We start from the raw sequence: 13,221 nt of genomic DNA on the forward strand, positions 1-13,221 counted from the left end.
ACCGTAGCTACTGTCATTAAAACCTCACGAATGGATAAGCAAAAGCAGAGGGATGTGTGTGCACAAGGAACAGTAACAGTGGCACGCTTGTTTCCTGGGGACAAGTCGGCATGTAATGGGACATAACCTCGAGGAACACATACAAGCCAGTCAGGAAGCTTTGAGAACTACCAGAGCAATTTGGGTTCGATAGGCAACAAGGAGCAACTATCTGTGTGTTCTGAAGATGAGAGTGAAATAATTTTTTTAAGTGTTGGCCAAAAAGATTATACCAGAAGCTTTTATTTCCATGACAGGTAAGAACAGGAGGAGCTAAAGTTAGGATAATAATCTAACCATGAGAGAGGGAAGCCCTAAATAGTTTCATGGCTGTGTAAGAAAGTGAGACCTTCCGAGAAGAAGTGTTAGAAATTGTTTGTGGGTGAGATGCTGAGATTAAAGGAACTCTGATACGTAAGTAATTACCCCCACAGCTGGGGAAATAAATAAGAGTTCTATAATTTCATATTCTTCACTTCCATTTTTTCATCTTTTAGCCTTTCCAGTGAAATAGCCAGAACGGTTTTTATCGCTTCACAGGGTCAGAGCAGAGGTGCAGACTTCATCATCATCTGACATATTTTTCCTAATCACCATGTGGTTACATTTCTCTTCTTAACTCAGAATAGTATTTAAACCTTTCAGGAATGCTTCCCAAATATTCAGGTAATTCCTCACAATTTTAGTTCTTTAATTTACAAGAAAGCACTTTACTGTTTTGATTACACAAGGCTGTCAGACATTCTGACATCTAGAAATGGTGACATAAGTCATGGATTTTCCTTTTCCCATCAATCAGTTGCAAATATGATCTTGTCAGGTGTCAAATTCTCCACACAAATAACTTACTGAGGTTTCGTCATGGAAAAACTACTTGCAGGTAGCTCATAAAATTAAATTAAATTAAATGTAAATTGTTATAATACTTTCATACTTTATGAATCAAAATCATCATAAGTATATTTTGAACCCCTAATCCAAGTATAACAATAAAAAACTGAATTTTTTGTGTGTGCCCTACAGAAATGTCTGATAACTTTAATGTCATACTAAAAATGTCATACTATGAGTGAATACATTATATGAGACCAACCTATTAATAAGAGTTTAAAAATATAGTTTCTTTCATTGAGTTGGTTATCCAGATTCCCTGACAGGATATTCTTATAACAGTAAGTAATAATATAAGGTATTGTATGCGAGAGTGTGCAGTTATCTGTTTGAAGATACCCAGAGCTACAGAGTAAACTTGTCACCTTCTCCTGGGGTCAGTTTTGCTTTTGAGACTATTTCATTGGAAAATACAAATAGTATACATTTATTGAAATAAAGGTGGTGTAATATGGTGAAGAATGCATAGGGGTTTAGGATAAATCAGAGGTAGTCTGTGCTTAAAGCAACTCTCGTGGCATTATTACCCCGGATCCACACATGAACCACAGGTCCCTTTTACCCACTTCCACCCCCAGAGGTTGGCATTTATGTGCCTCTGTAATCAGAGTACTTTGGTAGAAAAGTCTGAGTATGAATCAGACTATCAAGTGCTACAGGAGTTCTGTGGAGAGAGCATTCATTACGGATCAGTGCACGCAGAAAGGAAAGGCGTTTCCAAGGAGCTGAAGGACTCCCTAGCTTACATGGTGTACAGGTAGAGTCGAGTCTCTGTAAGGATGGTGTGTGTCTCAGAGTTTCTCCATATGGATTTGCTGATTGAAGCACTGAGAATACACATCTGTAACCTATTAAAATTCCTCATCAGTGTCCGTGGATTGTATTAAGCTTAAATGACATTGAGAGACAAAAAAACTGAAAGTCACCAGCTTGTATAATGCCGATTTGGAAAAGGATTTTGTTTAAAGACATGTACATGCCAAAATTAATAAGTAGAAGAAAATTTAACCCAACACATCCAGATAGTAGGAAGCAGAAGAATTTAAAAAGGAAAACAAAAACATCTTTCGTAGCATTCTCCATTAAACAGTGAGGTCAGAACAGCAGAAAGCAAGCAGGGGTGGATAGAGAGAAAACCAGTAACCTGGGAATGTTTCTAATTAACAAAATAATCCTTCTACCATGAGCACTGGGCATTTTTAATGTTTCAGCTATTAAGGTCTAGAGATCGCCTCGTTATCTGGAAAAGGCACATGACTTGAGAGGGGATAATCAGTCTAACTGATAATTCCATGGTGTTCTTCTCAGGGAAGGATGTGTAGAAGCAGTGAGCAGAGCAGATTCTTAGTAGAGAAAAGGCAGGTAGGTTGGAATAACCAGATCTAATGAGAACCAAAGTTATCTTCATATCTTCTATAAAAATATGAACTTCAGGATAAGGTCAGTAGTGTGATTTTTTTTTTTTTAGTATGTGTTTTTAGCTTGATTATGAATTTGTAATTTTTACTGAGAGAGGGAGAATCTGAGTGCTCATACCCTTCTACGTAACATGATGTCATCAGAATTTACTGCCCTTTCTAAGTCTGGTTCATAACCTCAGGGAATCTCCTGTCCATTTTGCTGATGTCTACTTAAAAGTAAATCTGGGGCTTCCCTGGTGGCGCAGTGGTTGAGAGTCTGCGTGCCGATGCAGGGGACATGGGTTCGTGCCCCAGTCCGGGAAGATCCCACATGCCGCAGGGCGGCTGGGCCTGTGAGCCATGGCTTCTGAGCCTGCGCGTCCGGAGCCTGTGCTCCGCAGCGGGAGAGGCCACAGCAGTGAGAGGCCCGTATACCACAAAAAAAAAAAAAAGTAAATCTGCCTCACCTCATCATATATTCCATGTACAGAAACCACTTGCATCCCCTTTACCTGTGTGAGAGCTAGTTACATGCATTTTCACTACACTGGCACTGTTATCATATACACTGCCTAAAGCAGTTTTAACTGAGAATATTTTCAAAGTTTCAATATGTCTATAATGCTAGATACTAAAAACAGTAAATTACTTTGTGTAACAGTTTCAGATATGTGGGGAACAATCAGATAGGGATATAATTGCTTTGTAACTTTCTGACCTTTAGAATTAAAACCGTAACAATGGAGCAAAGTATGAAAGTGCATGCAAATGTATCCTTTTTTTTCATAATCATTGCAGGATCCTGTCTCTCTCTCTCTTTCTGTCTCATACACACACACACACACACACACACACACACACACACACGCACACAATTTAACTGCAGAGACAATCCCAGCTTTGGATTTCAAATCTGAAACTAATGTGCTGTGTCACCTTCAGCACGACCTAAATAAAACACCTTGCATCTCAGCTTCCTCAGCTATAAAGAAAGGATAATAATATCTGTCTTGCCAGGTTGCTTTGAGGATTAGAAATAATCTGTCAAGCAAGTGCCTGGAATATAGAAGGTGATCAATAAAACTTAGATATTATGTTAGCTGTTATTCAGACCATATAAGGAAAGTCAGAGTAGGAAAAGTCTAAACAAAAATTTTCAGAATATAAAATAGGAAATGCAAACATCCTGTTATTAAAGTTGTGATTAAACAGTTACAAGGGAAAACATGCTAAGAAGAGACATAAATGAAGAAATATGGGCGCCCGGATAGCCCTAAAACAGCATAAAATAGAAGGAATGCAGTTTTAAAAAAAGTCTGCCTAGGGACTTCCCTGGTGGTGCAGTGGTTAAGAATCCACCTGCCAGTGCAGGGGACATGGGTTCAAACTCTGGTCCGGGAAGATCCCACATGCCGCAGAGCAACTAAGCCCATGCGCCACAACTACTGAGCCTGAGCTCTAGAGCCCGCGAGCCACAACTACTGAGCCCACGCACCAAAACTACTGAAGCCCACATGCCTGTAGCCTGTGCTCTGCAACAAGAGAAGACACCACAATGAGAAGCCCGCACACCACAACGAAGAGTAGCCCCCGCGCACCACAACTAGAGAAAGCCCTTGCGCAGCAACAAAGGCCCAGTGCAGCCAAAAATAAATAAATTAATTTTTTTTAAAAGTCTGCCTAGATTGATGTATACAAATGCCATCAATTATAAGATACCTACTGGAAAAACTGAAGTAATGTAAATTGAATAGTTAATAATAAAAACATTTGGAACAGCAAGTATTATAACATCTTAGCATCCAGGTAATTTTATTTGATAGTTTACTCCTATCAGTATAACTTCCTGGGAAAGTACAACTAAAATAACTAGTGTCTTTGTCTACCAAAATAAGTGTTTATCCATGTTCAGTGTGTTAAAGTCAAAGGAAACTCATTCCAAATCTTATCAATCTGCCTATTTCTGTGAACTTTTTTTTTTTTTTTTTTTGCTGCGTTGGGTCTTTGTTGCTGCACGTGGGCTTTCTCTAGTTGTGGCGAGTGGGAGCTACTCTTCGTTGTGGAGCACGGGATCTAGGCACACAGCTTCAGTAGTTGCAGCACGTGGGCTCAGTAGTTGCAGCACATGGGCCCTAGAGCACGCAGGCTTCAGTAGTTGTGGCACAGGGCTCAGTAGCTGTGGCGCACGGGCTTAGTTGCTCCACAGCATGTGGGATCTTCCCGGACCAGGGATCGAACCCCTGTCCCCTGCATTGGCAGGTGGATTCTTAACCACTGCGCCACCAGGGAAGTCCCGTGAGAGTTTTACTTTGCCAGTTTTGCATGCAGAAATTTGAATGGCAAAAACATGTGTATTGCAATAAAGAATAAAATTGGTCTAGTTGAACCTACAGAACGAAGAGAGGTCGCACAAAAGGCTTTGACTTTCAACAGTGGCACTGAATAATTGATCAGTTTGCTCATCCACTTTGCTGAGCATAAAGAAACCATTTGAGCAAATGAACTGAACACCTACTCTGAGATTTTTTCTTTGTTGAGTTATATATGGGGAATAGGTAATGGAAACTGCTTTCCTATTGCTTAACATCTAAAATACAGTTGAAAAGCAAAATTCTTTGCAAATGAAGCAGTTAAATGATAATATGAGGAAAAAAATTTTTAAGTTCTAAAGTGATGGTGTGAGTAAATGGCAAGACCTAGCTTCTGGGACCACTATGAAGAACATCACTGGCAACTGTGAATGATTTTTTTGTGGATGTTTGAGAAGTAAAATATCTACACAGTTCATGTTATGTTAATTTTTAAACATATATCAAAATCTGCCTATGCTTGTTACTAAATGTTTATGGTGCCTGTCCCAAGGCAGTTAATTGATCCTTCAGTCCATAATTATCAAGCACGTCTTATGTATTAGATTGTAGCAATCAAGAAGACAGAGGTCGGGCTTCCCTGGTGGCACAGTGGTTAAGAATCCGCCTGCCAATGCAGGGGACATGGGTTTGAGCCCTGATCCAGGAGGATCCCACATGCCATGGAGCAACTGAGCCCGTGCACCGCAACTACTGAGCCTGTTCTCTAGGGTCCGCGAGCCACAACTACTGAGCCCACGTGCCACAACTACTGAAGCCTGCGTGTCTAGAGCCCATGCTCCACAACAAGAGAAGCCACAACAATGAGAAGCCCAATCGCCGCAACTAGAGAAAGCCCATGAGCAGCAATGAAGACCCAAAGCAGCCAAAAATAAATAAATAAAATCTATTAAAAAAAAAAAAGACAAGAGGTCTTCTCTTCAGAGCACTTACATTCTAGTTGAATATAATTATTATAGATACAACTATACTATTAGTTTTCATATTATATACTATTACTAGAAACACATCCTTGAATAAAATAATTTCAGGTACTGAAATGCAGTGAAGAAAATACGGCAGGAAGCTGTTATAGAGAGACAGGAACAAAAGGAAGTGCTTTGGCTCTGCTCATCAGGGAAGACATCTCATGTGGGGTGATATTTGAATTGAGCCCTGAAGGATGACAAGTGCTAAAACAATGAATTGGAGAGTTGCAGTAGCCATATAGCAAGAATATCCAGAAATAAACTGAATTAGGATTATATAGGAGTCTTTGGGTCATCTGGTAAGACAGCCCACAGCTTCTGGTTTGCCTGAAGAAACTCCAAGCCATTTCCTTATCGGGTATCCCAGAAGTCTAGCCATCTGGCTGTGAGGAGGGGCACCTTAGGTGCTGGTGCTTCTGACAAGCACCAGGAAGTCAGCTCTCAGCATGGCTATCTGCAAGAAACCAGTCCATCAGCAAGAGTAATCTCTTTCTGCTGCTCCAACTGCCTAACTAATCTAGGCAAAGGAAAGGAAAAAGTTAATGTGGGATTACAGAATAAGCATTTTCTTTCATAGAGCACGATTTAATCATTTAAAATATATTAACTCATTTAATATATATATATTTTTTGTTTGTTTGTTTTCTTTTTTTTTTTTGGCGGTACGCGGGCCTCTCACTGTTGTGGCCTCTCCCGTTGCGGGGCACAGGCTCCGGACGCGCAGGCTCAGCGGCCATGGCCCAGCCGCTCCGCGGCATGTGGGATCTTCCCGGACCGGGGCACGAACCCGCGTCCCCTGCATCGGCAGGCAGACTCTCAACCACTGCGCCACCAGGGAAGCCCCTCATTTAATATATTTATGCAATATATTTATATTTATGCATATGTATACCTATATGCAAGGTAGATAATATCAATCATTATTTTTTATTATAGGAATCTGAGGTCCAGAGAGTTTAGGACAATTCCTTAAGACACAGACAGTCTCTCTCCTGAGCTCACACTCTTAACAACTGGGCTATGCTGCCCCTCCAAAATAAATAGGAAAGGTTTATGGTGGATATTAGCTTCAGCAAGAAGAACTGGCAAGATTATGACTCTGTATTGTGGGGGAAAAATAAGAGCATTGCACAGAAAGATAAATAATTCAAAGATTCAGGTGCAGGTATATCTATAGTAGGGAACACAGTAGAACTGAAGCTTTAGGTTGGTGTTGGCAGCTGTTAATTCACAGCAGTGCTACTCAAAGTGTGGTCCACGAACAGGCTTGAATTATTTGTTGCTGATTCGCCATGAGACAAGAAGTTTGTGCCAACATATAAACAATCTATACCACTAAGCAGCTGGTTGCATCATCCGGAATCTTCTTTTTTTCCTGTAGCAGGATGTTCTTGTTGAAGCATGCAGTGCAGTAATTGACATTCTGACACAAGTTTTTTTTTTACCTTCTCGCAAAGTGTTTTGAAACACATTGAGCGAGAATATAGGCAATGTTCCTATAATGATGACACTCCAAAACTACAGTGGCTAAATACAGTAGAAATCTATTTCTCCCTCATACAACTGTCTAAAAATGGGCAAGCAGTCTACGAGAGTTAGACAGCTCCGTTCCACATGATTATCCAGGGCCCCAGGTTGGCAGGTATTCAACATATGTATGGCTTCCACCTCTGAGTCCAAGGCACATGCTGCAAGTGTAGCCATTTTAGAGCTGGCAGTAAGTAGGAAAGGAAAAATCTAGGGAGAGCAAGTTTATCCTTAAGAAGATACTTTACGTCCTTTTGGCTCCCTTTCCTTAAACTGAAATGATTCATAGGAAGAAAGCTAAATTCAAGAGACACTGTGAAATACAGTCTGTAGCTGAGAACCCAGAGACTGAACAAGAGGATGCTCTGTTACTGAAGGAAGAAAAGGAGACAAGATAGTTTAGGCTTCTGTGCTCTAGTGAAAATTACGTTTAGAGAGTTAAGCTGAAGCTAGACCACAAGAGGATTGGCGATTGAACACTGAATGAAAGATTGCAGAAAACAGAGACACCAATAAAAATAAAATAAAATTTCATCTTTATGTAAAATAAGAAATGTTGAGTTTATTGGCTTGTAATTAACTCCTTTTATCACAGTTTCTATAGATGAATTCATCAAGAAATCCAAGATATATAGCCTAACCTTTTGCAAGGCGAATTCTCACACAATGCATACATAACTGGTCTCTCTATATTGCACTCTGTTCTTCTTCCAATGGAAGATGGTAATGGAAAGTGCACTGGGATCAATTCTGAGATAGGGCTCTGGTTCAATGATTTACTGAGGAAGCGCTTTCAGGAAAAGCTTATAAGGGAAAATGTAGAACAGGAAAAAGCAGAGCGTGGATGTGGTCTTAGGAAAAGTCTGGATCCTTGACTGGATCTGCAGGGAGAGAGCCAATTACACAAGTTGTCTCACCTTGAAGCAAGCTGGTCAGGCTTTTACACCCCTGTATCAGTCAGTCACTGGACACGGGCCACCTCTGGAGTGTCGGGAGGGGATGCACGACTTCCTGTCGGGTAGCTCCTATTGGCCAAGGGCAATCCTCAATCTCCCCAGCTGGGGGCGGAAGTGGGGTGGGAATGGGGATAAGGTGTTGCATTGGCCAGAGATCAGGTTTTTCCTTCAGTGGAGGAAAGAGCACTCAGTCCGCCACACACCCCTGTCCATACCTTGTGCCACATAGCTATACCTGCTTCTCACATTGCACTGATTCACCCAGGAACAATTTTTCCACAATCGTGAACATTATTCCTGGGGAAACCTATAAGAGGAAGGTCATTAGGAGAAACTGCAACCTTGTTGCTGCAGTTGGCTCCAAAGCTGAAACCAGTGCACAGTTTCTCCCACCTCTATCCCCTATTCTGGATTTCCCCCACCTGTGGTTAGCACTTCTGCTGGTCTAGATGGCTGGCCCTGTGGGTCAGGTACAGTCTCAGGACCAACTGCAGTAGCAACAGTTCTAGTTTGTCTCACTAATTCTTTTCTTGTAAATTTCCCTAGGAATTATGACAGAGGAAGCCTGTGCCTGGATAAAGATAACTTAATTTGTGAAGCAAGGAGTGCACTGTGGTAGACTCTGATCTGGTGCCCAGCCCAACCCTAATCAGGCTGTGGTGGCTCTGCTTTCTCAATTAGTAAAATTGGGCACGGAAGTATCAACAAGTAACCTAGTGAATTATTTGAGTGCCAAAGATATTTCTCCCTGTATAATAGCTGTTCTACATCTCATGATGATCAGAGTCAATTGTCCCTATCAGGATGGTAGCTCATTTCCATGCCTGATGGTCTACTGGCACAAGAAAGCCAAAGTGAATGGGTACAAGCTGCAACTTTTAGTGTGGTGATCCACACTAAAGCATCTCTCCTCTGGGAACCAGAACTCCTAGACCAATAGACCTTAAAGTTGTGGAGATGGAAAGCACAAATTCTCTAATTAAGCCATTAGAAATGATGGTGGATGGGTCCACTCCTACATCTACTCCTTAATTCCTAGACACAGCTACACTACCCTTTGGAGACACAGCACCAACCAGTAGCTTTTGATTTAAGAAGTACAGTGTATCTCCAAGCTGGTACTTCAACTGTATCTTTCATGCGGTCTTTCACCACTCTATCAGGCCAGCAGCTCTGGATAGTGAGGCGTGATAGGACCACTGACTCCCATGGGCAGAAGCCTACTATCACACTTCACTTTGTCAAGAGTGGTCCCTTTAGCTGAAGCAATATTATGCGAGATACCGTGTCAATGAGTCAGACACTCCATGAGGCCTTGCATAGTGATGATGGCTAAGGCTATGTAAGCAGAGAAGGTAAATTCATACTCTGAATATGTGTCGGATGAGATCAGGATGAGTCACTGCCCTTTGAAGGATGGAAGTGTCCAACATAATCCGTTTTCTACTAAGTGGTAGGAGAGTGCTATTTCTGGGACTTAGAACTGGCCTCTGTTACTGACACGTCAGGTATTCAGCAGCAGCTGTAACTAAAGCAGACTTGGGGGGAGGAAGCCCAGGAATGGCTTCCATCTTGCTACCACAGCTTCTCCATTCATAAGCCCATTGCTTCAGCACTGGGTTGGTTGAGAACAGAGGTTACATGACATGTGGGAGTGCTGGGAACTGGCTAAATCATCTGACTGCTTGGTTGTTCAGCACTTCTACATTGGATACTCTCTGGTGTACATCAATGGGCAATACAAAGATTATCACACGTTTTGGTCGCTATCACAGGTCCATCCACCTGCCTCTTCCCTAGAACTTAGTAGCCCTAATATTCCTGTCTTGCTCCTTTAAGTTCCTTGGCTAACCCATTCATCACTGCTTATTAGTCCCCTATACCCTTACCTTGGGCTACTAGTCTATTTGCAAAAATGTGGATGGCCAGAGACACTGTCCAGAACTTTGCCAATTGGACACTTTCCCTTAACCATTTGTTTTTAGGAACCTCCCTGAATGAGCCTGTAGGGCAGCTGTAGTCCACTTTAGGCTTCTACCAACATATGGGTCAACCTACCTACAAACCAAGCTAGGGTTTCCCCCTCTTCATCAGCAGGTTATAGAGGACCTTCCATGAAACTATAAGAATGAGCTGATATAGAGGCATGAGTGGAACAGTGATAGGTGACATGGGGTCTGGGCACTTGTTTATAAAGTTAACTTATAGCTTTTGTATCTTCTTGAAATCAGTTCTGGATGCACCACCCCTTCTTACAATGAATTGCTACTGGGTACACTTGAACTTATGACTTGGTTGGTCTGTCAATACTCAGCTTATGATGGCCAATTAATGGCCACATGATCACTTTGAAAATCCATGACAAGCATTATCTCTTCCAGGGCCCAGCAACACCTTGCTGCAGAACCTTAGGCGAGTACACTGTGATTCTCTCATGAGACTTGACCAAAACTCTCTTTGGTGTCATTTTATACCATAGATGCCATGGTACCGTGGGTCTGGCAGGATGTATGGCCCAAGTGGGAGGGCTGCTTGGACCTCAGTCTTACCTCTTATAGGGTTCTTTCTTTTTCTGGGTTCCACTCAAAATTAGCAGGTTTCTGCATCATCTGGTCGGTGACTCAGAGCAATAATTCCTAGGGCAAAAACAAAATGCTGCGTCCAAAACCCAAAGAAGCCCATCCAGCACTGTGCTTCTATCTTAGTAGTAGGAGTTGCAAAGTACAATAACACAGCCTGTACCTTGGAGGGCATGTCCCAGCATGCTCCAGACCACTGGGCTTTGAAAACCCAGCAAAGGTAATAGGCCCCTGACATGATATTAGAGAAGATATGGCTAAAAAACTGATTAAAGTATATAAATGTGAACCATAAATGATAATTCATCTTATGGTATTTTTAATATTTGAATAATAAATGTAAAATTATAATTGTTTTAATGGTCAACATATTTTTAGAAAGAATTTTATTTGTAAAAATGATTTTTGAATATAATTATTAATTTCATTACCAATATAATAAAACCAATTTGTCAGTCAATAGATATTTCAAAAATTGTATCACTTTCATTTAAGGGCTCTTTTAATTCTCAGAAGTGTCATGAATTGGATGATGAATCTGGTCACTTGAATGGAATGGAGAGCATCACAGAAGAATGTTGAGATGGGGATAAAATTGGACAGATGGCTATGTTAGGTCTGGCATTTCCTCACCATATCTATACAACAGTGACACATATTCAATTTAAAATATTGGTCTAGAGTTCAGGAGGGAAGTAGGGGCTAGAAATAATGATCTCATGGTATCTGCTTGTGGGGTAGGGCCAAACTAAGAGATTATCTGGATCAGCAGAGAATAGCACATAGTGTGAAAAGTAAAGGAAAAGCTGGCCAAGTTTGGAGTTGAAGGATGGCTTTCAAGCCACTAGGGAGAAAAAAAAATAGGAACGATTAGGGCAGAGCACAGAAAACTGAGAAACTACGTTCAAACCAGGTAGAGACAAGTTAAGGCTCAGGTGTACTGAAGTAAAACATGAATTCAAAGACAGAGTGGAATCTCAGCAGTTAGAACGTAGCCAAGGCTCAGAAGGATGACGGCAGGAGCGACTTGATGCTGAGCTCTAACCATGAAGGAAAGGAAGGTGCCAATTTAGAAACCAAAGAACCAGAACAAGAACAAGGTCTAACTCCTAGTTCTAAGGTATCAGGCAAGAAGTTGATCCTGTCTTTTGAACAATTTTTATGGAACAGAGCTAGGCATTCATTACACAGTAAGATTCATTATTCTTCCTTCTTGCAGAATCCATGTGATGATAAAAGACACAAAGACATCTGGTCCAGAGAGAAAACTTGTGACCACTTACCAAAATTCCTTGTAATTGGGCCACAAAAAACAGGTAAGAACATTCAACTGTGCTGTTTACATTCTTTTTTTTTTTTTTTTTTTTTGTCATGAAACACATGGTCATATGGTATTTGATTGTTTGGCTTTGTGAAATATTTAGACACCCATGCAAGTTCATTATTTGAATTGTTCTTCATCCCTGTGGATCATCTTTATGCCATGATCCTCAAAGAGACCCTACAGTTGCTCATTTAATTAGACTTATGGGCTAAAGTTTTATCTATCAATTTAAAAACTGTTCAACAGACATCACATTTTTGTTTGTTTGTTTTTTTGTTTTTGCGGTACGTGGGCCTCTCACTGTTGTGGCCTCTCCCATTGCGGAGCACAGGCTCCGGACGCGCAGGCTCAGCAGCAATGGCTCACGGGCCCAGCCTCTCCGCAGCATGTGGGATCTTCCCGGACCGGGGCACGAACCCGTGTCCCCTGCATCGGCAGGCGGACTCTCAACCACTGAGCCACCAGGGAAGCCCCAGACATCACATTTTTGACAACTTGCAGCTTATATATCACAGTTGTGATATCTGATTTTTAATTTCTACTTTTTGTGGCTTTGCCTAATTAACTCCTGAATTAAGTTATAAAAAAGGGCTTTGGCTTGATTCAAATTATTTTACACTGCATATCAACCTTGAACTGATTTATTGTTCAGAAGCACTGTCATTATTACCTTCAAATATTCTACCTGTGTAGTTCGTTTGTTTTCCAAATAATCATTATGTATGAATATGGTTTAGACTTATTTTCTGATACACCTATGGCTCATCAGGCATTTTTTTTTCCCTTGATATTTTCTCATGTGCTGAAGGACAAGTGTATAAGAATGTAGTAAAAGAGCTGAAGGATGGCTTTCATTGGTATTTCACCCATGAGATGACACTTTCAATTAGAATATTTTATACTTTCTTTAGCATATGAGAGCTTTATATACTTTGCTCATGTCCTGATTAATTAAACTTTTTATTGAGTTGCTGTATTTTGAATTCACAACTTTGGCTAGAAGCACTTTCATCAGTGAGTACACAAACCATAACACAAAACGAACAGTCACAATAAATAAGACTGGCCTAGATGAAGATATTTATAATACAAGCATGTAGACCATTTTAAAGGTTGTGGGCAAATTTTCCAGACTATTAGATATTTGTTGTTGAAATCTTTTCTTCCT

The 13,221-nt window shown here is 40.9% G+C and overlaps 1 protein-coding gene across 1 annotated transcript in view; it reads left to right on the plus strand.

The window, feature by feature from the left end:
• The window catches only part of LOC115857188 (bifunctional heparan sulfate N-deacetylase/N-sulfotransferase 4), a 287,117-nt gene that overhangs the window by 236,990 nt on the left and 36,906 nt on the right, over positions 1-13,221 (plus strand). Inside the window, exon 8 of the mRNA XM_030863980.2 lies at positions 11,949-12,045. Coding sequence (XP_030719840.2) covers positions 11,949-12,045 — 97 coding nt within the window. The remainder of the gene's footprint in view (positions 1-11,948; positions 12,046-13,221) is intronic.

Source organism: Globicephala melas, chromosome 5 (assembly GCF_963455315.2).
Source record: "Globicephala melas chromosome 5, mGloMel1.2, whole genome shotgun sequence".
Lineage (NCBI taxonomy): Eukaryota > Metazoa > Chordata > Mammalia > Artiodactyla > Delphinidae > Globicephala > Globicephala melas.